Source organism: Rhea americana, unplaced genomic scaffold (genome assembly GCF_003343005.1).
Source record: "Rhea americana isolate MKP2758 unplaced genomic scaffold, rheAme1 scaffold_2, whole genome shotgun sequence".
Taxonomy (NCBI): domain Eukaryota; kingdom Metazoa; phylum Chordata; class Aves; order Rheiformes; family Rheidae; genus Rhea; species Rhea americana.
This window is the reverse complement of record NW_028186149.1, coordinates 6,698,120-6,722,249: the sequence shown is the minus strand read 5'-3', so window position 1 is coordinate 6,722,249 and position 24,130 is coordinate 6,698,120. Positions and strand designations below refer to the sequence as shown.

Genomic DNA, 24,130 nt, shown 5'->3' with positions numbered 1-24,130 from the left:
TGCATATAAGCTTAATTTTATTTCCTATTCAGAAAGAAAAGGGCATTTCACAGGCAAAATAGTGCTCCAAGATACATATTCAATGCTGAAAATCTAAAAAGAAAAATATCTGTTTTCAGAGATATCAAAAATCTGGCTACAAAAAAGTAATTAAGGTGACTCTTCTGAGACTTACTCTATCTGAGTAGGTTCTAAGTGCATTTGCAACATATATATTAAAAATGTTGCCATGTAATGTTAAAAGAACACTTAGGCACATCTATGTTAATTCAGACAAAGCTACCTGACCTCAAGTATTGAAAGCTCTTTCTTTCATATTTGCAAAATATAGAAAAAGTTTAGAAAGGATTATCTCTATAATGCCAAAAAAAAAAAAAAAAAAAANCTATGTTTCCTTAAAATAGACCACTCAGCTGCAATTTTTAAACTATGATGAAATGATCAGTAATTTCCTCCCATTTTGGCCAGCTGAAAATATCACAGGCAATTATAGCTTTGCATAACCTCTACTGCTGGTTAAATGGCATTTTTAAAACCAGCATTGTTCATAATTGTGAATGGACAAGCCCTGCCTCACACACTATTGTATATTCGCTCCTATAGTTCTACTGAATGGAAAACAGAAAAAGTAAAATAAATTGGTATCTTCTGTACAGAGATACAGGATCTCAATACAGAGGTAGGTAATCATAGGTGGGAAGTRATAAATCCACCAGAGAAGCTAAGCTCCTACATTTGCACCATGTGAAGCTCTCCTCCAGCTAACACTCAGCTGAGCATGTTGAAGGGACCAACCATCAGCAAGCTAAGATTGCTGAATACCCATTTTATAAATAGACTTCTTTGGGAAGCTAGAGGACATAAAGCAAAGTCACTTTTCTCTGAACTGTAATAATTTCAAGTCTGTTCAATGCAATTGATGACCACAAACACAGGGCCTTTTACAAGAATACCCCAATGTGCCATGTCATTAAGATACTTAAGTTAAAAGCACACATACCAATAATCAACTTTTTTTTCTTGTCATCTATGGCATTCTCTATGAAGATTATACTCTATAGGATAAAAAGACARTACTTACCACAATAGGTATAAATTAGTTTAGAGTCTATAAATCGAACTTTGAGGTTGTGTAAAACAGCAGGTTCATGGAGATAACTCAGTGCTGTGAGGTCATTTTCACCAACAAGTATGTCAGGATTTCGCAAGGGAGGGAGTTCCTTGGTCTTCGGATCTAGGCAATATTCTAAATCCTGAAAAATAAATGGAAACATATGTTGAAAGAACTCAGTTTTGTAGGCTTTCTCATTCAGCCTCTCTGACTATTCTTCCTCAGTGAAGAATATATTCCTAAGACACAAAAACCACAATACAACGTTTAAGTCAACAAGTGTTTTGACTTAGCACTGCTTTCCCCAAAAACGTCATTAAAATTTTTCCCCAAAGCATTTTCTATATGCAATATAGAAACAAAGGGATATCATCTTATTAAAAACATTACTTAAACAAATCTCTTGCTTTGGCTACCAAAAATTATTTTAAAATAAACTGAAATATGTTATATCATATATATATCTTTCATGTTATTTTCTTCTTGAGCAGAACAAAGTTCAATCAATTTAGTGAGCTTCATATGAAGATATGAGAATGTTGGCAGAACACTAAGAACGCATAAAATGAAAAAATGCCTAAAAATAAATGGAAATTAACGCAGCTATAAAGTTATTTATACTTAGATGTTTTGTTTGCATCTGTTCATAGACCTAACAATACTTCCATTTAGCTGATATTTTCTTGTCTCAGAACAGTATGATTCAACTGCCAAACAGCCCTGTTGTACTATATGTAATATCCAAGTGTGCAACATCACCATATATCCTGGAACATGCATGGGGAAAATTAATCTTGTCAGATTATAAAGGTTGTACTCAGCTTGCACTATAAGGGTTGTGACAGATTCAAAGACTGAAATTATTCAAGTAAAATATTTTATTTAGAAAGCATTTCTATATGTAATCTGTTAATTTCTACCTCATTACTATGTATACCACTGCATAAAAGCAGCATCTAAGCGGCTCACTGATAAGAAGTAAAGAATTAAAAAGGAAAAAAAAAGAAAAAAGAGACCTAATACAGTATATCTTCATTTTCCATCTATGAAGATCTAAGTGATCACCATCATTACATACTGAAATTAAAAAATCATTTCAATGGCATAAATAAAAGTTATCATGCCTTCGCCGCAAGGATGTAACTTTTTGATGTAAAGATGTCATCATTTCTTTACATAGTACGCAATATCATTTTCAGAATATTCTTAATCCTTGCTCCTTTTTATTTTTACTAATCTTGTGATGGTTATGCTTGAATTAAAAGTCACAGTTCTTTTTCTGCAACACTATTGTCCTAGCAGCCCACTGGGATATCAAACCAGGGTTACAGCTTTACCAGCATAAACAAAAAAAAGATGATCCAGCTAAACACGAGGAGCAGCAGGATAAAAGCAATAAAGAATAGTACATTTAAAAATCAGATTAAATGGATTTTTGCAAAAAAAACAGAAAATTTTATCACACACAAAAATAGTACTCAAAGTCTGTGGCAAGAATAACTGCACTTACATAAATACAGAGATATTTTGACAACACAGCTTTTTGTGTTAGACAAACCAGGTTTCAGCACGACCAAGAACAATCAGCTTGCAAATAATGTGTTGACCTACCTTGCCCTCTTCAAGTCGAAGCTGGAGAACTTTATCTCCAGGTTTATAATCTTTGAGAAGTTCTGCTGATTTCCAGACCTCCTCTGGATCAGGGATCCAAACCCTGGCATACTGCAATATGAAGACAATAGCAAAAGGTAAGTGACTTTTTGTTGCAATGTAGTTGAATCTTCAATATATATGACACAAAAAACTTTTTTTAAACGTATATTTTTGTAACAGCCAAAACGTTAAGCAAGAGAGAAAAATTTATCAGAATGTCTGTGGTGTATAAGCTGTTCTATTGGTTGATAAAAGCCTGCATATAAGCTTAATTTTATTTCCTATTCAGAAAGAAAAGGGCATTTCACAGGCAAAATAGTGCTCCAAGATACATATTCAATGCTGAAAATCTAAAAAGAAAAATATCTGTTTTCAGAGATATCAAAAATCTGGCTACAAAAAAGTAATTAAGGTGACTCTTCTGAGACTTACTCTATCTGAGTAGGTTCTAAGTGCATTTGCAACATATATATTAAAAATGTTGCCATGTAATGTTAAAAGAACACTTAGGCACATCTATGTTAATTCAGACAAAGCTACCTGACCTCAAGTATTGAAAGCTCTTTCTTTCATATTTGCAAAAAAAAAAAAAAGTTTAGAAAGGATTATCTCTATAATGCCAAAAAAAAAAAAAAAAAAAAAAAAAGAAAGAAAGAAAGATCTTGTTTAAAAGGTCTCCAAATAATCGAAAAGAAAAATCTGCAAGTCCAGTGAAGGATCATTTTCATTCACACCAAAGGGCTTGATCTTCGTCTTTAGGAAGTGTCACATGCGTGCTGCACTCAAGCAACTGCCTAGCTGTCTTCTCCAATGTTAAGTCATAGCAATGTCATGAGGAAGAAGGAAGGCTCATGTGGATGGCTTCCTTTCGGTCTGAATTGACTCAACTATCTCTAATGATAGTGTTGAGATAAAACCTTGAATACTGAAGGAAAAAAAAGAGCAAACTAAAGAAGCTTATTTTTCTAATTTTAGATTTTAGAACATTCACAAGGGAAAAAAAAAACAACAAAAAAAACAGGTTTTATGCTTCAAGTTAGGTATTCTTTGGACCAGCAACCCACAAGATGCTTCCCTTGCTTCAGATCATGCATGATCCCATGAAGCTGCCACATGCCACGGATCCACCACTGCTGATTCCACATTCGTATTTCCAATTCCGCATCACACGTAGCGGTTCGGAGAAGAAAGGAAAACCCGGAGCATGCAACGCCCCGTGGCACATACGACGGAAAGAACCGTTCTGCACTACGCAACAGCTTTCATTGCTCATATGAACAACTTATTTTTCCCCCCTTAATGTCAGAAAGGGATATTATGAGTATTTACTCTAATCACAGGTGTTGGTGCAGGTCTAGTAACTTCACTCACTAATCATAAAATTCAAGTTTGATAAAGTAGTTGACGTAGAAGTAAAGATATGCCCAAACACAAGGACCAAACTACATTTCTTAGTAAGACATTCCAGTGATTTAATTACCCCAAATCATTAAAACWTCGATCCTCTTTAATTTTAATTCCAGGATTCAGCACCTGGATCAGTGTCCACTGAATYAAGGAACCTCATGTAAACTGTTTTTCTTCTCCAGTGTACACTGTTGAGTTTCTCTGACTATATGTATATACTTATATATATATACACATATATATACACACACACACACACACATATATATAATTTTAGCATTTTCTTGAACTGGCGGCGGTAACTTTGAACCGAACAGAACACTCGGGGCAAACACCCCCGTTCCGGATGGAAGCAGAGAGGCCGCCGGCGGCTCCCCTCGGGGAGGCGGGAGCGCAGGAGCGCGCCGGGCGCCCGGCCCCCGCAGCACCCCCCACCACCTGCAACCTGCACCAGGCGCCTCCCAGAGCCCCAAAAAGCTGCAACTGCAGTGTGGGCAGGGAGCGAACAGCAGAGATCAACCACCCCCGCCATACCCAACGCCTCTGAGATTGCAGGATATATATTAAGTAAAACACCCTCTGGATCATAAGCAGCAGACCTCTGTAATATGGGGTAAGAAGGGCAAACAAACCCGGCCCTGCCAGCGTGACTTGGAGAGAGGAATGCCCTCCTGGCCCCAAATCTGACAACAAGTTTAACCTGGAGCATTTGCACAAGCCTGCTGCACAAAGGCAATCATCTCCCTAAGTTTTGGAAAAATGACAAAGTATAACCTACAYTGCACTAAAAAACTCTTCTTAAAAACACAGAAGAATTTCGGAGAGTATTTTTCCTTTCAATCACCAAATCCAAACAGCCAATAATCACTACCCAAGTCTCTCCAAACCATGATAACAGTTTAAGAATTACAGATTTAAAAACTGTGACTGGCTCTAGCCTACCCTGAAAGGCATTCAAATATTTCCGAAAGAATCCACATCCACAATCAGCTCCAAAAACTGGAAAATTTAGGGACCTGAACTGGACTCACTTTCTGCAAGGTTACTAAGGCTTTGGGGAGTTTCCTTTAAAAGAATATTTTCTAACTGATAGGCTACCGTTTTGTCAAAGAGCAATTTTTTTCCCCCTCTCGAAATAACCTAGGATGCACTTAAGAAAATAAAGACAAGGAACATGGTGCCCTACAAGAGAACAACAACATGTGGAAGCCCACGAGAGCCTGAGCGCGAAAAGCAGCACAGCACRCGGGGCAGAGGCAGCTGCGGCAGCTCCCTTTCGACTGAGCGGTCCTTTAACACCCGGGCACAGAGACGAATAATTGGGGGGGGGGGAGGAAATGCAACAAAAGTCACTGGATGGCCTTCCTAATAGCTGCTTCTTAAAATCCCAAATGACATCTTGCCTGTTTTCCCGAAATGTTTATAATCAATGGAGGAAACTGTCACAAGAAAACAGGTAAGAAATTTCAGATATTTCAGCAAGCAGTTTGCTTCAGGTATTTGGAGAGTCTAGCAAGCATCTTTAGTTCTCCTACTGTTTAGCAGCTAAAGAAGCAATTTCCTTGAAGAAGATGGGAAAAATGCATATACGCCTACTCCTATATCAGACAGACAACCCCACTAATATAAGTTTAACAAAAGTTTCTAAATTTGGTCTTATCAATATGACAACAGACAGGAGGGGTAAGCCCCTCCACTGATGTCAGTGGAGTGGGAATAGGCCATTCCATTGGAACAACAGAGAAAATATATATTAAAACAAACAAACAAACACACTAAGAATGACCAAAAATGTTTCTTTTTACTTGATCCACAGAAACACTAGTAATGGTAAATCCCCCTGTTCTGACATCAACTGCTGCATTTCTTCCCAATTCACCTCTGACAATGCGCCACACATTAACTGCCATAAATTAATAAATAAGGTCTTTAAAACACATTAAATAGTTCTGAATATTAACGTATTTGTTAACAATATCAAAAAGTTCTTTATCATTTTAAAATAGAAGCAGTCACACATTTTAAGACACGAAGTGTGAGCTAAGTGGCTAAAGGAACTAGATTCTTTTGGATCTTCATACAATTCAGCTGTATTAGGACAGATACACAATCACACTTTGCTCATAAAAGCAATTTTTGTAAACCAGTACAGATATACTACAGGTTTTCAAAAATAGAATAGTTATATTTTTGAGTGAAGCCAGAGATCATGGTTATCTCATGTTAAAGAATAAGTTGACTGTATGAAAAATTACGTAGTTGCTTATACCACTGCAGGTACTTGCAAATATGTACATAYGAAAACAGCTCTTGAGTAACCCTAGGCAAAGGCTATGGTATTTTTAATACGTGAAAGCTTCTGAACTGATGCTCCTGCAGCTTTCGGAGAGTGCTCAGCTTGTCCCACACTCAGGGCCTTGCAAACAAAACAGCTGCTTGGTTTTATAGGTGCTGTCATGTTGCAAAACATCTTCAGACATRAATCCCAACAAAAACAAGGCAGAGGATCAGCCTTAGGGCAAAAGCAGCTGATATTTTCCTCGTCTCTACGTAAGAGGCTAGAACCCTAATCAGAGGGGGGGCTGCCTTTGCTGCTCTCCCTCAAGCAGATGGTACGGGCTCATTTCCAAAGTCCTGAGCTGCGCTGCCCAGGATGCGATGCCAGAGAGGAGGAGAAGCTTATGCTACACAAGCCAGTGAGCCATCGATCCACAGCCTTTTTGAAACAAGGTAAGTTAGACAAGTTACTCAGCAAACAGGCTGGAACTGCTCTCCTTAACTCTCTCTAAGCCTAACTTTATAAATGGCAACCTCAATTCACTTATATTTGAAAAAGTCACTTGAGTTTTGTTTTCTTAACTTGAAGATTGTTGACAGAGCTCCAGAGGGAAATGGCACATCATACTTTGATGGAAAAAAATCTTCATTTTTGCCAGATTAATAAATTCAAGTCATTTTTTCTACTCTTCTGATAAAGTTAGTTCATCATTTTTCTTATGTGTCTAAAACAAGTCAGTCAGTCATCTCATTTTAAAGGACTCCTAAAGGACAGCATGCACAGAGATCTAGTCCAGGCTATTCTCGTGCAAAATACAATTAATTCACATAACACACTTAGTTCACAAGCAAACAATAAAGGTTCAGTATTCTTGAGGCTTTGATCGGATCTGTAACCAACCTTCCCATCACCGGTTGAGGCACAGGCATGAGGCAAGGATGCAGCGAAAGGTCTGCGAGGTCCTTCTGCAGCATGCCTTGACTCACACTACCACAACAATGTGAAGATGGTTCCTGYCGTTCCTACACTCTAAATACAAACCATCTAAAAACACCACGAGCATGGGTAGCTGGATACATAAAGAATACTACATAAAAGATACAACYCTTTCATATACCATGATATCACAGTGTTGGCCTTTATCCACAGAATTAAGGTTATTCTTTCAGCCAACATCCAGGTAAGTGCTCAGGTAAGACTTGTGCGGAATTTTACCCTTCAGTAAAACCAAGGAAAAGGGTGCATCCTTTTTTGCATCCAAAWGTGACTGGAGAGGCAACTTAATGATAAAATAAAGCTGAAAATATATTTTGGCTGACCAGATTTCATTAAACACCTGTTGGGCTGTGCACAGAACATGGAGTTAGCAAAATCTTGTTTTATCCTTACTTTTGCCATTCTCTTTGTTGGCTCAGCTAAGTCATTTCCCTAACCAATGTGCCTGACTGCTGAAACAGGGATAAGAACAATGGTTACAGACATGAAAAGCAGTAGATTATGTTGATTATATTGCTTAGAAGGACACCAAAGAAAATAACAACCAGGCCATAAAAAAGAGGAAATCATTCTCCTCTAAAAATGTTGATTCTGAACCTATACAGTGTTTATTTACTTCAGTTACTGGTAGGCAAATAGAAGTTTGTCCAAGTTAGAAGGCAATGACTAACACACCACTGAAATCAGTATCCACAAACTGTTTCAAAGTAACTAGAAAGTATTTGTCAAAGCATGGCATTTGACAGCAGAGAAAATTTGGTCATGCAGCTTAATCACTTAWTCTTACACAGCTTATTTTTGTATTACGTGTTCTGTCTCAATAAATGCTGAAGCTTGCTTTTTTCTTTCTTTCTTTCTTTTCTTCTTATTAACCTGGTTTTCTAACTATCTCAATGACAACCTCCCATTAAGTGTTTTTTTTTTTTTTTTTTGAAAAACAAAACTTTGGATTGCCTTTTCATTGCAAGACAGGAAACAACAAAATAGGTCCACCAAAGACAAGCTCTTCAGCTCTTCTGGAAGGAAACCTGACAAGTATTTAACAGCACACAGCACCAGCACTTCACCAAAGGAAGAGAAACGCTCCACCTGGTTTGCGATTGCTAGGGAGAGTCAGAGCAGGGCTGCAATTACACAAGCTGGGAAGTATCCAGGACATCAAATTAACATTTCTAACTCTTGCAAAAAAATTATGGCATTTTTAATTATCCAGCTTTAATATCTCATTTGAAATATTTTCAACTCTGGCTGAGTGCCAGTGGCAGTAGCCGAGTTCAAGACAGCAGCTCCTGGCTGCCGTTTTTGTTTCTCCCAAATGCAAGTGCACTCTTCCCCATTCGAAGGGAGGACTTAGTGCTATTCCTGGAGTTTCAGCATTTAATGCAAGTATTACCGCATAGCCAATGGGGGTTTTAATATTACACCTTCCCCTTAYTTCAGGTATATTCTAAGTCTACTATGGGGGCATTCCATCAACTAGGCTAATTTAAGCATAGCCAAACCAATGATTGCAAAAACCTTTCAAGAATAAAAAGGAAGGAAAAAATAAATGAAAAGATAAAATTAACAGAAGTAAAAATGGCCTGAAATGTGCCTGTACTTCAAACTTCACAAAACATCTGGGATATTTCTGAAGAACAGTGTGCAAGATAAATTTACAAGGGCTTAGATCAATGGCTTTCACCCTTGATATACTGCAGCCTTTAAAGCACTCCCACCAGCTCCATCTAGAAAGCTCCTGAACTGAAAAGCTTATGCCATATATGTAAACCAATTCTCTCTACCAAGTGAAAGGAGAAAAATAATGAAATAAGGATTGAAAAATTCACTTCCTTTGCTTTCAGTACAAAATACCTGATGCTTCTGTGCCTGGTCTTTCTTACTGCTCACCAGATGATAATGCTAGTCCTTAAGAATGTATTTTATACAATGACAAGAAATGTTCATTTCTGTAGTAAATATGCTTTTCTTTGAGCTTTAGTAGATTCATGCTACTGTTTTTAATACAGAAGTTCTGTATTACTTTTGGATGCATAYCCTCCTTACCACTCACTGAAAGGTAAGGATGATGATGAATTATTTGATAATTGGAAGATTCAAAAAACTACTCTTCAACATGTGTTGTTGCAATTCATACAGCACTGCATATACAAGTAATGGAGGCCAATAAAAATTCAGCAGAGCAGCTCTGAAATTAGTTGCAGAAAACATAGCTTGGTCACTTGGATTATTTAAGTACTGTTTCTCCAGTAAAATCTCTGAAGGGAGATTTCCAGCTGATAAATCACTGTCAATACTGGAGAACAGGAGAAAAGACTGAACCACAAACATGGGGAATAAAACGTATGCGATGACATTAATCTATCTATTCATATTTAGCTTCAAAAGGACTAACAGCTCATCAGCTACCACATAATACTTGGAATAGTAGTCTTGAACCACCGTATATGCAACATATTTATAATGCCGGATTTTGACATTTAGGRAGTTAGGAGTTTCCTACCTTTTCTTATTTCATGACTTAAGATGACTCCCTCTACCCCACTTTCCGAAATTAGGCTGGACTAACATCACACAATCTTGCTTCTTTCAAATCTGGCAACACCTTCTATATTATGGCCCTGTTTTAAAAGCCAAAAAATAAAGCTGGGCTTCCATRTGATGCCAGTTTATCTATGAAAAGAAGAATCTACAGAAGTTTGCTTTTAGCCCTGCAGTATCCATGATTTTCAAGCTGAGAAAGCATATTTGAATTAAAATGAAGGTGTATACTAGCAAGTATATGCGCTGATGCACATACAAACCTGTAGAAACTACAAACCTACAGAATAATTCCAAAATAAGTAAACAGGACATCACAATAAAGATACAGTTTCAGAATCAAAATAGTGCACTCAGGAGCCCATGTCTTCTCTCCTTTCCACTTGTTTTTCAGACAAATGATTACAAGTAAAACCTCATAAATACATGTATTTCCAAACTTATTCAAATGAATCTATTTGCAGAACTTTTTCTTTAAACTAAAAATCAAAATTCTGCCAGCAACTGGGGAGCTTAGATTAGCTTCTGTGTTAAACTATCAGAAACATCTGAAAGGAGAATGCATATCACATCTCTCCCAGTACTTTATGGTTTTTTTTTTAATTTCTCAGCTAAAGCCGCAGTTTCACATCTGTAACATTTTTGATGGGATATTGTTTCTGTCTCGGCAGAGGAATTGACAGAAAGCACTGTAAAGGTAAATACGGAAGAGGAAAAATGCTTTTAAATATTGTGTTAGCAAATAAGCTATTAGGTCAATCTCCTCTAGGCTACACAAAAAAGTTTCTTCATGTAAAAAAGGCAGCAGCATTGTAAGACACAAGTTCTATTCACTTCAAGTGGCAAATATTGCATAGCAGTTTCTAAGCACATGATTCAAGCCAGTAGGAAACAGGCACCTTTAATTTATTCAGTTGAAACTGTGTATTTTCTACTGTCTACAGAAGGGAAAGAGAAAGCAGAAAGCAGCTCACCATAGAAACGGGGTAACTATAGCCAGCTGAGTCTTTCACATGACATAACCTTGCAGATATTAAAGTCATCCTAAGAGCACTAAGCTGCAGTTTTTCACCTCCAACATGATTGCTACCTAGACTTAAATCCCTGCCAGGGAAAAAAAAATGGTAAAAAGAACAGGTGGGAGGAAAAAGAAAGATGTTCTTAGTTACCAGGACTGAGTCACTAGAGAACATTAGCACCTTGTTAATTTAGCAGATTTAAATCAGATTTTCATGCTATCTTCTACATAATCCGTTGATGTTAAAATCCGATTGCTCTACAGGTTCTAGGGTGAATGTGTGACCTTAGTGACCTAGCGACGTTACAGCAGAAAACATAAAATTATCATTGGCAGAAAAAGGACAATGTCCTGAAGAATGAAAACACTTAGTTCATCTCTCAGGAAATACCTTACTTTAGTATGTTTATTACTCATCTCTCCTTATTTACTAAGGTATAAAATGAGGTTTATGACAACATTAAAATAAGACTAAGACTAAAATATGACAAGCTTTTAGAGACATTGTGTATCAGCCTTGTAAAAAACAGAAGGAAATTCTGACCTAAAATGGAACTGAAATTGTTAATAAAAAGTATAGCAAGAACTCTACTGAAATTGTAGACCCTGATTAGTGTGTCAGTGAATTCACTGCTCTCTGTAAATACAAACTTTTAACCACAAAAAAAAGATAATGTTGACAGGTGAGGTAACAGCAAATTTACTTGAGGAAAGACAGTGAATCAAATTAAATTTTATCACTGTCCAYGACATCACAAGCTTGCCAATAGTGTCACTTTTGCTTTACGTTTCAGTACTTTATTTACGTTTCAGAACTTTATTTTGCTAGCCACTTTCATAACTTTGCAGCTTCTCTGCGCGTACGTTTGCGGCTCACCGCTGCCAACTTCTTTGCGTCCAAAGCAGCGCGTAAGATGGGAGGCAGCATCCCGAGGGCGCGCAGCCCGTCCCGCCGCCCTCGCGGCGGCTGCTGGACAGCAGCTGCGCCTCCGCGGCTCCGAGCTCACTCGGCTGTAACCTACCTCAAACTAGGTAAAAAGAGATCCGTTGCTCCAAGAGATCTTCTGGAAACTAAGCCACTGAATTCAGAATGAATGTATAAGGCATACAGATGAGATAGCATTGTATCAAGAGGAAAACAGGAATAATGTAATGCATAAAAACAGCTTCATTTGGAAACTCAATTTCTTGCCTAGACTCTCTCCAGGCCTCAGAAGAGGGACGTAAAAACAACGTCATCTCCAAAAATCACACCGAAGTATGGAATCACTGTACTTTATTCAAGGAATGGAATGGAATATTTTAATTTAAGTAACTTGGGCTGCTAAAAAGCAGTAACTAATAATATCCGTATGATGACTACAAAGGAGCTCGTGTTAAAAAAAANAAAAAAAAAAAAAAAAAAAAAAAAAAGACAGGGAGAAGTTTTTGTTTCCCCTGGCACATCAGAAAGCTAGCTGCACTACTAGAATTTCTTATAATAAGAAAACACAACGAGAAACTGCAGTATTCTCTTGTATCTCATGATTTCATCTTAGATCACATGGAAAAAAAATCAGCAGACTATAATAATTATCTATTAAATGAGACCATATGACTCACAAAGCTTCTATTCTGAGATATTAACCTCTTGAAGTACTAATTGACATTGCTGACAGACAGGAATTAGAAATCCAAGTGGCACAACACTCACATCAGCAGAGTTTTCTACTTCTATTGCATAATCAGATTTACTGCAGAAAGAGATATAACTATTTGGCTAACTTAACAGCTCTTTTGATGTGCACTGAGAGAGTTCATGGAATGGTCTATATCCTTAAAAAGAAAGRAAAAAAAAAGGAATTCAATGAATAAAAGCTTTCCCCTTGTTTCTCAACAAGATCTGCCTGCACAYGTGATCTTGTACTACTTTTAGTTCAGCACAGATAACTTTATTTATTTACGGATAGACTCCAGAATCAGTCTTTCAGATGTTAATCATGAAACATTTATGACAGACCCCTGCCCCTCCCTCTTTCAAGAATGACCTTATTTTTGAGCGGAATAAAGGAAAGATTGTTACTGTCTAGATCAAAGATATGCTSTCAATTTTGACAGCACCAGCTAAAGGAGCTGATGGAACAGCATCAACTAATAAAAATCAAAACCCAAATTCAACCAAAATCACTCAGGTGAACCAGAAAGAAMGAACATTACTGTTGCTAACTCTGAACATGGCCTCTTGGAGGGAGTAATCTGCATTATTAAGGCTGGAAAAAGAAAACTCTATGTTAGCGAGATGTAACTACAAAGGAGAGGAGAAAGTTTTCAAAACTTGCCCTGTGCAAAACTGTTGAACTTGCATCATCTATGCAAAATGCTTACATATCAGAAAGGGAGTTCCTGAGCTGCATCGTGACTTTGGCTAGAATTGCKCTTAAAATGTAAGTTGATGCTATTGGAAGGCTCTGCTTTCAGCTTCCTAGTTTCCCTGGAGCTTGGTTCACATTGCCACCACCAAGGATGACGATACTAAGCCTAAAAACAGAAAAGCTTAATCTTTCATATTCATAATATAAGCAAGGGCACAGCCAGGTAAGGCCAGGCTTAAATACAAGTCCTATCTTGACCAACCTATATCCCATACAGAGAGAGCCTCATAATTAATACAAGAGGCAGGAGGAGRTTCCATTTCTTTCTGTGCTGAAACCAATAAAATTGCAGTCAGTCCTACAATATAGAGGCAGTCTCAAGGAAGCACTGCGTTTCTTTTAACAAAGTGTTGCTGTTGGTTGCAATTTGAAAAGACAGACAAGACCACTATAACTAGGAAGAATCGATAAGCAGCCAAAGATGGCATTTCCAGAACAAGGAGGCTGCACAGTCTCTGACCAACTCATCTAAATTCTTGTTATGACAAGGGAAATTGCATAATTAATTTTGCAAAAGAATCAAAACAAAAATTATTGACTTTCTTAAATGTAGTGGCATGYGTTACTCTGGCCTTTGGCACAGCATGCCATTAGAACTGAAATGTATTTTCCGTCTCATTGCTCAGCAACAGTCATTTTTCTCTCTCTYATACAGTTTAAGGCCTGATATTAGGGAGTATCAATTTAAAGAGATATTTATATCATGATATATATAGTGAGGAAAATATCTGTGACATAGTGATTAATGCTAATTATCTGAACAATAGTCTCACATAATTTGTCTCTCTAATAGGAAGACTAAGAGTCCTATGTAATAACATAAATCTCTTTCTTACAGGAAGAGAAATTTTACTTTCTGGTTCCCCCAAATGTTTTTAAGAACTGCAGTTACCTGGAATTGCTGAACTCTGTACATATGTTGTCTAACATGTAACCAATTTTCTTTAGTACCTAAACTGTAGTTTGCATTTTTTGAAAAGTCAAAAAAAAAAGAATTTAGTTGAATACTTCTGTTTGCAACTTTTGCAGTTCACATTTTAGTTTTTCAGGGAGAATAAACAGTCTTTCCACACAGTCGTAGCTCTTAATTGCCTTAAAACTAGATAACCATCATTCTTCCCTCATACTTCAGCCCTCACATAGTGTTTAGTTGTAATAATAACAAAAAAAAAGAATTCTTAGATGTTATTGGACTTCATTGTCCAGTAAGTTAAAGGAATCAGATGGTCATGTTTTACTTGCTTAGCTTACTACACAGCTTGTTCATAACRTTTAATGTCAGCTGGGCCCTACCTTTTCATAATAACAAGGACAGCTATTTTGGTAAGCTCTATGGTCTGAAAGCACCAATTCTGACCAGCAGGAGCTTCTACTAGTAGTAATGCAAAGCACTTTAAAACCAACTACAACATAGCTGAATTTWTGAGCTGGAATAACTTGAAACTTCTCCCAGCCACAGAAATAGTTACATTGATGTCTTGAAGTATTCTTAGATATATTTATAAAATTCACTGAGCTTGAAAACACTGAACTTTAGGTATTAGCATATCCTTAACAGTTACATAAGAACTACAAAAGGCGCAGGAAAGACATCCACGAAAACAAAGGAAAAAAGCAGTGGGGAAACATGATACCTGATGGGAACCTAGAGACAGATGAGAGTCCTTTGGGCCTGCATTAATGTCCTCCGTGAGATTATTAATATGCACATGGAGAGCTACATACAAACAGATTCTGAGACAAACAAGCAGAAAATGGGTCATGAACAACACCAAATAACTCTACCAAATGCTTCAATCATTTGAAYAGCCCTCAGAGTTCACTCAGTGCTGTTAAGAAATGGCAAACATCTGGACAGAACTAAAACAGAGCACCAATATTATTGAGAGCTGATGAAAACTACTGTAATACTACCTAAAACTTCATTATAATTTCACAACTAAACAGAGCTTAAAGAGGTAAGACCTAGGACCTCTAGTTTCCACATCTACTGGCAAGTAAAACATAGCACCAAAAAACACACRGAGGTTCCTCTCCGCAATAAAAAGTGAAAAGGAACAGGAAGGTACTAAGAACAAAACAGCATACCCATGAAATTAATAAATACAAGAGATCTCCAAAAGGGGAAGTTGTACGTTTATATTTAAGTATCACAGTCGCTCCAAGAATCAGTGTAACAGTTGGAAAGTATAAACTGAGTTTGGTGGTTCGGCTGAATCACTCTCCAGACCTAACCAGTAAGGCAGGTTCTTATAAACCCAYTGCAGGTGGGAATAAAAATCATATATACAGATGAATGCGTTACTRGTTGCATCTCCCCCTCAGTTAAGTAATCCCCTTTAGTCAGCAGAGCAGAGCACGAGCCCACAGGGATTCAATTACAGGATGTTAGGCTGCAATTCAAGCAGATAGCTACAAGATAAAGACGACCCACCGGTCAACAGACATCTGGGAAGCTTTTTAAGAACTACAGGAAGAAGAGCTCTAGGTGGCCCTGCTGAGCAGGGAGGTTGGACTAGATGATCTCCAGAGGTCCCTTCCAACCTTACTGATTCTACGATTCAGAGAGCAAAGGTACCTCTGTACCAACAGGTAAGCAGCACTGTGGCCTCAAGACAACACCGCAGTCCAAGCCTTGCTCACCAAGCTGCAAGGAGCAAACACGACCCGCCCCAGGCCTGGCCAGGTCTCGACAATGCCCCACTCATCACGCCCCGTTGTCCCAGCCAGGGTCTCGGCAAAGCCCGGCTTTGGAGACTGGCGCCCAGAGCCTGCCGCCCCACGCACCCGCTCCGCCGTCCACCCACGGGGCCAGACCCCATACAGCCTACTACCGATGGGCTACAGCAACAAGTCCCCCCAGAGGACAAGTGTCAGCCAAGTATCAACCACGGAGAGGAGTGACTCTGGTCGCACTGCCCGGAGCAGCCCCCTCACCCATCTAAGCCCTGAGCCCGCTGTGGCCTGGACGGCAGAGGAGCTCCGGCAGAGCCGCGAGGGGACTTGCCACCCAACACAGTACAGACAACAGACGACACTTTCTCTTGAGCATTGCTGAGTCTATTATGGTATCGTCATCCTTACTGAACCATTCCTAGGGTTACTGCCACCTCTCAGGGAGCACCGTTTGGACTGGATGACAGGCCCACACGCCCAGAAYGTGTATTTTCTGATTTAAAATATTTACATTTCATCTGCCACTGTATAAAGGCACCAGCTCTACATTAACATGTATTTTGTACATATTCATAGGTATCTTTTGCCATTGGGATAAAGCCAGTTTTGTCCACTAACTTACATATACATCAAACGTCACCTTATTTTAAAGAAATGATGCAAAACCCAGTCACAAGCTACATATCCATGCTACTACAGGCAACTTTRGTTATGAAACAAAAATCTAAAAGATTTTATTTCTTTGAATGCTGAAATTATTAGCAACCTTTCTTTTGAAAATCAAAGAAAGCAATCACCCTGGAAAGCAACACACTGGTTTTGACATCAAAGCCAGAAAACCTAGTGTTTATATCAAACTATCAAATCTAATCAAAGAGTTACACTCCCAGGTTGTTTTTGGTCTGAATTTGATAAAAATTGTTTTGCAAGGAGTTAAAATTTGTAAAGTGTTTTAAAATTGAAAATTCTCTTCCTCTTTAAAAATGTAACTCTCTATATTTTATATTGACTATAGTTGACCCTCTCTTTTTAAAAACATCATACAGAAAGAGTGATATTTGGCTTGTAATCAGTCATTATTAAATCATACAGTATTTTAGCTATCAACATTTTGCCCATTCATATAACCCTCTGAGCTGCTATATGCAATAACGGCGTCTACCAGTTTCTGGGTTTTTTGCCACAAATTCCCCTTTCACACTTTGTATTATACCACTCTCCAAACGTAGTAGTTTTCAGTCAGCTCCCACTGTTAAAATCCTTTATTACGTGATATTTACTATTTATATTATGTAACTTGTGATTCTAGCAGCATACATAGTTGAAAACCATTACATATCTAAAGAAAGTCACATGYAATATTCCTTTGGTATATAATGAATTTGACCACAAGATGTTTCTCACAGGGCTTAATTATGGTGGCAATATCAATTTCATGGAAGCTCAACATATTTCACAAAGGGTCGCACAAAGACTAGTGTGGAAACTAGCCTGACCTACATGTTTTTTTAAAGAAAAAAAGAAAGAAAAAAGAAGAAGAAAAAGAAATTGCAGTCACAGCATTCTCTATGACTTAAATGTACACAGTTCCCATCCCAGCAGCCACAGTAAGTCTGTGTACAGAAGATAAATGAACCATCAGTACCTCCTCTCTGCTCCTTCCTTGTATTCCTAAGTATTCCACACGCCTAACGTATTCCTCATACAACCACTAACCTGCAGAAAATCTACTGAATATCAACTCAGTTAAACACCAGTACTTCTATATTAATGTTGCAGTGTTAATTCAGAATATTTCTCAAGTAATAAATATACTGTAAAGCAAATAAAGCATTTAAAAAAATCATTGCTTAAGAAAACCTTGTGTTTGGAGTAATAAGGATTTCTAGACCCGTCAAAGAAATTAACGTGATTCAGAAAGATCTTCACAAAAGATGACAATTACATTTAGATTAAAAGCACAAATATTTTTGTCACCACTTGAGGCACAAACACATAATTAAAGTTCTGAATAAGTACAATAAGATTAGTAAAGAGTTGAGCAGAAGTGTGACGCCTACCCCGGCCTGAGCAATAGAAAATTATTCTGAGTAACAACATATATAAAATTTAGTTTTGGCTCATATCCACATAAAGAGGTTTGCTATATTACATTTCAGTCCATACCATCAAAACACAGAATTATATGCTGGTGATTTCAAAAAGAAGTTAATTACAAGTCTGCCTTAAAATACCTCCTAATCCATCCAACCTGAAAAAAAATGAAAAAAAAAAAAAAAAGAGTATCAGGAAAAGGACGCACGATTTCACACTTGTTTGTTTATAGTGAATGTTGTGTGTATACAATAAAAACACTCTGATTTTAAAGGAAGATCAGTCAATACTTAAAGAATATTAAAAATACAAAAAGAACATAAAAATTTTCGATATGTCAYGATTAACTTAATTGGTGCCTGAGTTCTAAGAGCCAAGAATACAAATACTATGAGGCCATATGAAACAAGTGGTTGTACAGCTTTTGTTTCAAGACCAACAAATACAAGTCATAATAGATTTTTTATTTAATAGATGCTAAAATTCAGAAGCATTTCTGAATAACTAGTACAAATTCAATGAAGACCCATTTTTTATATATTTTTAAATGTTAATTTCACACATTTTTTAAAGTTCTTAAATCCACTGAAGTTCTTATATAGGTTTTTAAATTTTATTTTCACAAAAATTCTAAAAACCTCACCTACGACAGACAGGATAACTGAACTGTTTCTTGCAACATGCAGAGCAACCCAAGTTTTACTTGGAGGAAGAAGCAGCTCAGCAGCGTTGAATGCAGCTGGTTGTTCATCTTAGGTTCATAGAAACAGAAAGAGGAAGTATCTGCTCTTGTGTCAGAGTTACTGCTCTAGCACAGAGCCATCTGCATTGCTGTGATGAGATTATTTGGCATATCTAGCATTCACTAAAACAGGAAGAGAAAATAAAGGGCTGCATTGATCAGAGAGATGTACTGAACCCTGCTGTGTTACAGCCTTAGAGGCTGAAACAAGAAGTTATTGAGGAAAAGCTGTGGAGCCATAACTGATCACCTATTTCACAGAGGTGATACAAGGCTAAATTATCTATATCTGTGAAACATCTGCAGTATGGGCAATTGTTCTGTTAAAGCTAATTTAAAAAGATAAAAATAAAGGCAAAGACATTTGGTATAAATGTGGATAGGAGATAAGGCTGTACTTTCCTGAGTATCCTTTGTAAAGTTGGGCTCAGGTCCTAACAGCTTTCTTTTGGTTCCTAGCTCAGAGRAAAGTCACTCTGAAGGTAAAATACCTGTTTGACGTTATACAAATCCAAAATTAATGCCTACAAATTACTAAGCTAGTGAGCGAATAATAATTTTTGTTAGAACGAAACAGAAGCACCAAGTGTTGATTATTCCATCATTGAAAGCGGGCTTTTACCGATTTGGCTTGATTTACCTGGGGAAACTAGTTTTACTCAGCTGATCTCCAGAACRTACCTCTGTCTTCATGGTCAAGCCTACATTAGACACCTTACTGGGATGTTTTAACAGCAACCTAACATAAGTAAAGCACATCCGATGAAGCTGTATTTAGTCTCACCACTCTTCCCTGGGAGATTAACAAGTCAATTCGTMAGCAAAACAGCAACTGTGTGAACAAGCTGTCAACCTCTAACTTAAAGTCAGCAGGCAGAGCTACATCTCCCACAGGTCCTCCACAAGTGTCAGGGGGAAGCTGTAAAAGCAGAACTGTGGTTAGTGGCCAGAGCATATGCTCCGAAACACCAGGTAACTTTAGAGGAGAAGCACTTTGTTTCACCGCCTGTGATGTTAGCCGCCAAACTCTTAACGCTCCCAAAGTARGAAACGTGTCTACAAGCTGCTGGGTGCAGCACGTCACGGCATTTGAGATCAGTGCTCCTTAATTCCAGCCTATTTCATCAGTAAAATTCAAATCTTGATTATCGTGAGAAATTATGGAAAGYGCATCTAATTTTACTCAGTCTCCAGCATAAAGTCTTTCATGCTAGTTGCTACRGTATATTTAGCCTTAGCAGAACTACTCCAGTTCTTTTCTTTACAAGTGTTATATTGTTAGCAAAAAGTCTGTACTGCCTTTACGTTTCCAATTGAATAGAAATTGTAAATTTCCAATTTACATTTTGATACATTATCAAAATGAAGAAGTGCACCCTGATATCATACTATGCAAATGCTTCTCAAATAAAAATTTCTAAATGAAACAATGAAATTGTTGTCTGGTATGCCTGAAACAATCTTCTTTATCCACCTCCAGATCATAAGCCAAAACTACTCCTACTTTAAACCTTAATTAATAAGCCGACAAAACTGAAACTATTATATATTTGGCTCAAAAGTCTTCAACTACAAAATCAAAAAACAAACATACACTACTTACTTTAACATACATATAGTCTAAATCATCTTCTTCCATCCCGAATCTCTCACAACACAGATTTACAGCACCTTCAGAATCAGCCAGTGTTTGCTTTTCAGGCAAAATAGCCTTAATCTACATGGAAAATATTTCCATATTTCTTGTACTGTGTATACTAACTCATAAAGCAAATGGAGAATATCTCTCTGGTTTCCTCAGCAAAACAACTGAGGTCATCTGCTTTAAAGATATGTATGAATAACCCATGGAGTCTGCAGAGGGTAACGTGTGACAAGCCATGGTGGAGCAATGAATTCCCTTATTGTTAAACTGACTCACAGTATTTTAGTTTATTTCTCTAACTCTACAAAGAGCAAGAGTGTTTTCCTGTAAATCACCAARTAATTGCAAAATTCTGTTGTCTTGTGATAATCAGATGGAAGAATTCAAAGATACTGTTAGTAATTCCAGCAAGAATTAATGATCTGTCATAATATTTATCYACACAAAAAAATAAATAAATAAAAGAGAGAGACCATACGGGTATGAAAATCTCAAATAACAAGTGTCTGCTTACTATATTTAGGACTATCATGCTACAAACATGCAGTTTACATCTAACTTCAAAGCTCTTACGCAACTTTACGTGGCAAGTCACAAGTCATATTTTGCTTCTGTATCAGGTACTGTAAAGACAGAATCAGAGCTGTTCAAAACAAGGCTGCTTTAGCCTTTGAATYCAATTTTAAAACTAAGACTTTCATCAGACCAAAGTATAAGTAGCTTGGAAGATCCTGCTCTCAACCACCTCTACATCTCCTCAGAACTAAGGAAACTCAACAAGCCAGTTATCCTGTTGAATATTTGTGGCAGTTTTTATTCTGTATGAATTAACCTGAAAGTCTTAGCTACAACTGTACTTGATGAAAAAGCAAAAGTGGAGGACTTCATAAGCAGTCTGAAAGAAACGCAACAGCTTTCAAGACATTCAGAGAAAAACTCCACAACTTTCAAACAATACAAAAGTAACAAACTCGAAAGTAGTAGTTCAGCCAAATTTGATGCCCGAGATCTCGGACACACATCGCGGCTGAGCGAAGCTTTCTCAGTCCTTACAGCTCTGACTTTGTACACGGCAGCTCCCTGGCGCCCTTGCAACGGGGCATGGTAGCAGACCTCCCTCCTCAGTAGGAGCAGCTGCTCTTTCCAACACACTTCAGCAAGATTTTCCCATCGAAGTCTTGGAGCACTTTAACAACCATTAATCAGGTCTCAGACTATTTCCAAAACATCTACTATTTCACCCACTGAACAGATACAAAAAGCACACACAAAGAGACGAAGCAGTTTGCCTGCACTTGTGCAGCACGTTAGCCAGACCATGTGAGCAATCCCAACTGCCTGGCCCCAGCTTAATCTCCATACTGTTCACTCAGACCTTTCATCAGCGTGGTGACTTCTCAATGACTTTTGCTTGTGTAGTGTTACACATTCGTATCTTCTTTTCTCTTAACGCTTTAAGAAGCTTCATCCCAGCCTTGAGTACTGCCAGGCTATTATTAACCAAGCAAAGACCTGTGACAATACTTGTTACTGTCCAAGACCAACAGGCCAATGAAGTTAAATCCATGTCACTAAGGAAAACAGACGGTGTAAAGAACGTGACAGATCTCTGTTTTCATAAATAATCTATCTTCACCTTCTTCAGAATTTGCATTAGAATTTACAGATACTCACATTAAAAGGTGGGTTGATGTCTGCAATCCACAGACAGCCAGTAGGAGATAAATCTTTAGACTTTATCAACAGCGCCTAATGTTTGCCTGTATTTATCTTACAGCTGCTCGATGCCCAGGAATCAGCCAGAGGGGTACTATCCCAACATAACGACATCAAGGACTCACGTTCTCTCTCTTTGCCCCCCCCACCTCTTTAGTCTGCCCTGACCCCTTCTTCACATTTTATTTGCAGAGAAACAGAGAAAACATATAGAAATAAAACTACTAAATGTTGCCATTAACTGTTAGCAGCTAGAAAATAAGTTGCATTCTGGCAGAAAAGGATGAGTTGTAACCCAGATGGCTAGGAACAGTAAGGAACCAAAATAATCAAGATTATCAGCTCAAAAATTCTCGTGCTTTTTGCATTTGCACACTGTTGGTAGTTCAGGTTATTCATCTCACACAGCATTTCACACTAGGCTGCTGCCTGTAACAAATGAATAAAGTGACTGTGTGTAGCTATGGCTACAAGAGGATGTGTCCAACAATTATCTCACTGAGATGGTGGACTACCTAGGAAGTGAAAGCCACTCCTGCAAATACACTCTTGCTACTAAATATTAAAATAGCATTTTAAGTAGACAGGTCTTCCCTAACTGCAGTACTGCATACGCATAACTTAACATGAAGAACTTGTGAGGAAAACATCCCAAGGGTATGTTTTCACATGTTTTCCAGCACAAATTTTCTGGGCAGGTGTATGACAGCAAAATTATTTCTCTGCAGTAAGAAGAAATAGAAAATCAAAGCCCCAATCTTGCAGATTTACATGCTTGATTTCAAAGCATAAAATTAAGCAACAGGATTACTCACAATGAATAAAGATAAATCTTTGCAGGATCAGGGTTAACTAAAGCCAAATAATACTGAGTAAAAGGCGGAAATGATGCAGTCATTGCAAAGGATAACACAGAACCCAGCACTGGCACAGGCATGAAAAGGCTGTTGCTCTATCATGAATGCCACTGAAAGCGTTGCGTTGGTAAACAAGGTCTTAGCAACCCAATCATACAGCACTCCATCCTGGACACAGCTCAAAATTAAAGCCAACACAAGGAGAGAGAGGGAAAAAAAATGTACAAAGAGCCTTTGAATCCAACACAGCTCAAATTCACTCTCCACATTTCCTATTATCTTTAGGTAACAGATTTAATTTTGTGCCTACCATATTTCTACTTTTTATTTAAAAGTCTGGATTCCAACCCAAACTAATCACACTCTTAGGAGGATCATCCCCCAGGGCAAAAACATGCATTCACTTTGGTGTATCATGAACAGGGTTRTGGTACATGACAATAACTTAAGCAAAAAGACTTAGTATGACRGAAGAGGAAAAAGTCAAGATCACAAACATGAAGAAAATCTCCAATGTTCATTCTGATCCTAAATGTATCTTCTCTGCAACAAGGACCATGTGATACTAASTGAGAATACGAAATCCTTCCCGGCTGTTTCAGCAGCACGGAAGACAAGGGCGAGGGCACACACTGCTACCTTAACTCGTTAGCGCAGCTCGCAGCTCGTTCCCACTCTAACAGACGCGCAGAAACACGAGCCTTGCCCAGGTGTCTTGTTTCTTGGCCCGGGGCCCAACCGTACAAACACCACCGGAGCCGAGCACGATCGCCACAGTAGTAAACACTGCTCCCGCGCGAGCGRGCACAGAACGGGGTCGGAGATAACCTCCGCGCTCCCGAGCACGCGAACGGGCAGTGCGAGCCGGCGAGGAGGGCGCGCGGCGCCCGCTCGCGCCGAGCTTCGCTCGCGCTGCACAGGACCGACTCGGACCGGGAGGAACCGAACGGGCCGCCGCCTCTTCCCGGGGCGGCTCTCGCGCCCG

General features: G+C 38.2%; 2 protein-coding genes across 2 annotated transcripts in view; both read right to left on the bottom strand.

The window, feature by feature from the left end:
- The window catches only part of LOC146596653 (unconventional myosin-Va), an 84,798-nt gene extending 84,597 nt beyond the window's left edge, over positions 1 to 201 (bottom strand). The window contains exon 1 of the mRNA XM_085303665.1: positions 176 to 201. Within this exon, the coding sequence (XP_085159791.1) occupies positions 176 to 201 (26 nt within the window). The remainder of the gene's footprint in view (positions 1 to 175) is intronic.
- A 396-nt stretch (positions 202 to 597) lies between these two features.
- LOC146596652 (unconventional myosin-Va-like) overlaps positions 598 to 24,130 on the bottom strand; it is a 31,439-nt gene continuing 7,906 nt past the window's right edge. The window contains exons 3-5 of the mRNA XM_085303664.1: positions 2,723 to 2,833; positions 1,082 to 1,253; positions 598 to 608 (exon numbers count right to left, since the gene is read on the bottom strand). Coding sequence (XP_085159790.1) covers positions 598 to 608; positions 1,082 to 1,253; positions 2,723 to 2,833 — 294 coding nt within the window. The remainder of the gene's footprint in view (positions 609 to 1,081; positions 1,254 to 2,722; positions 2,834 to 24,130) is intronic.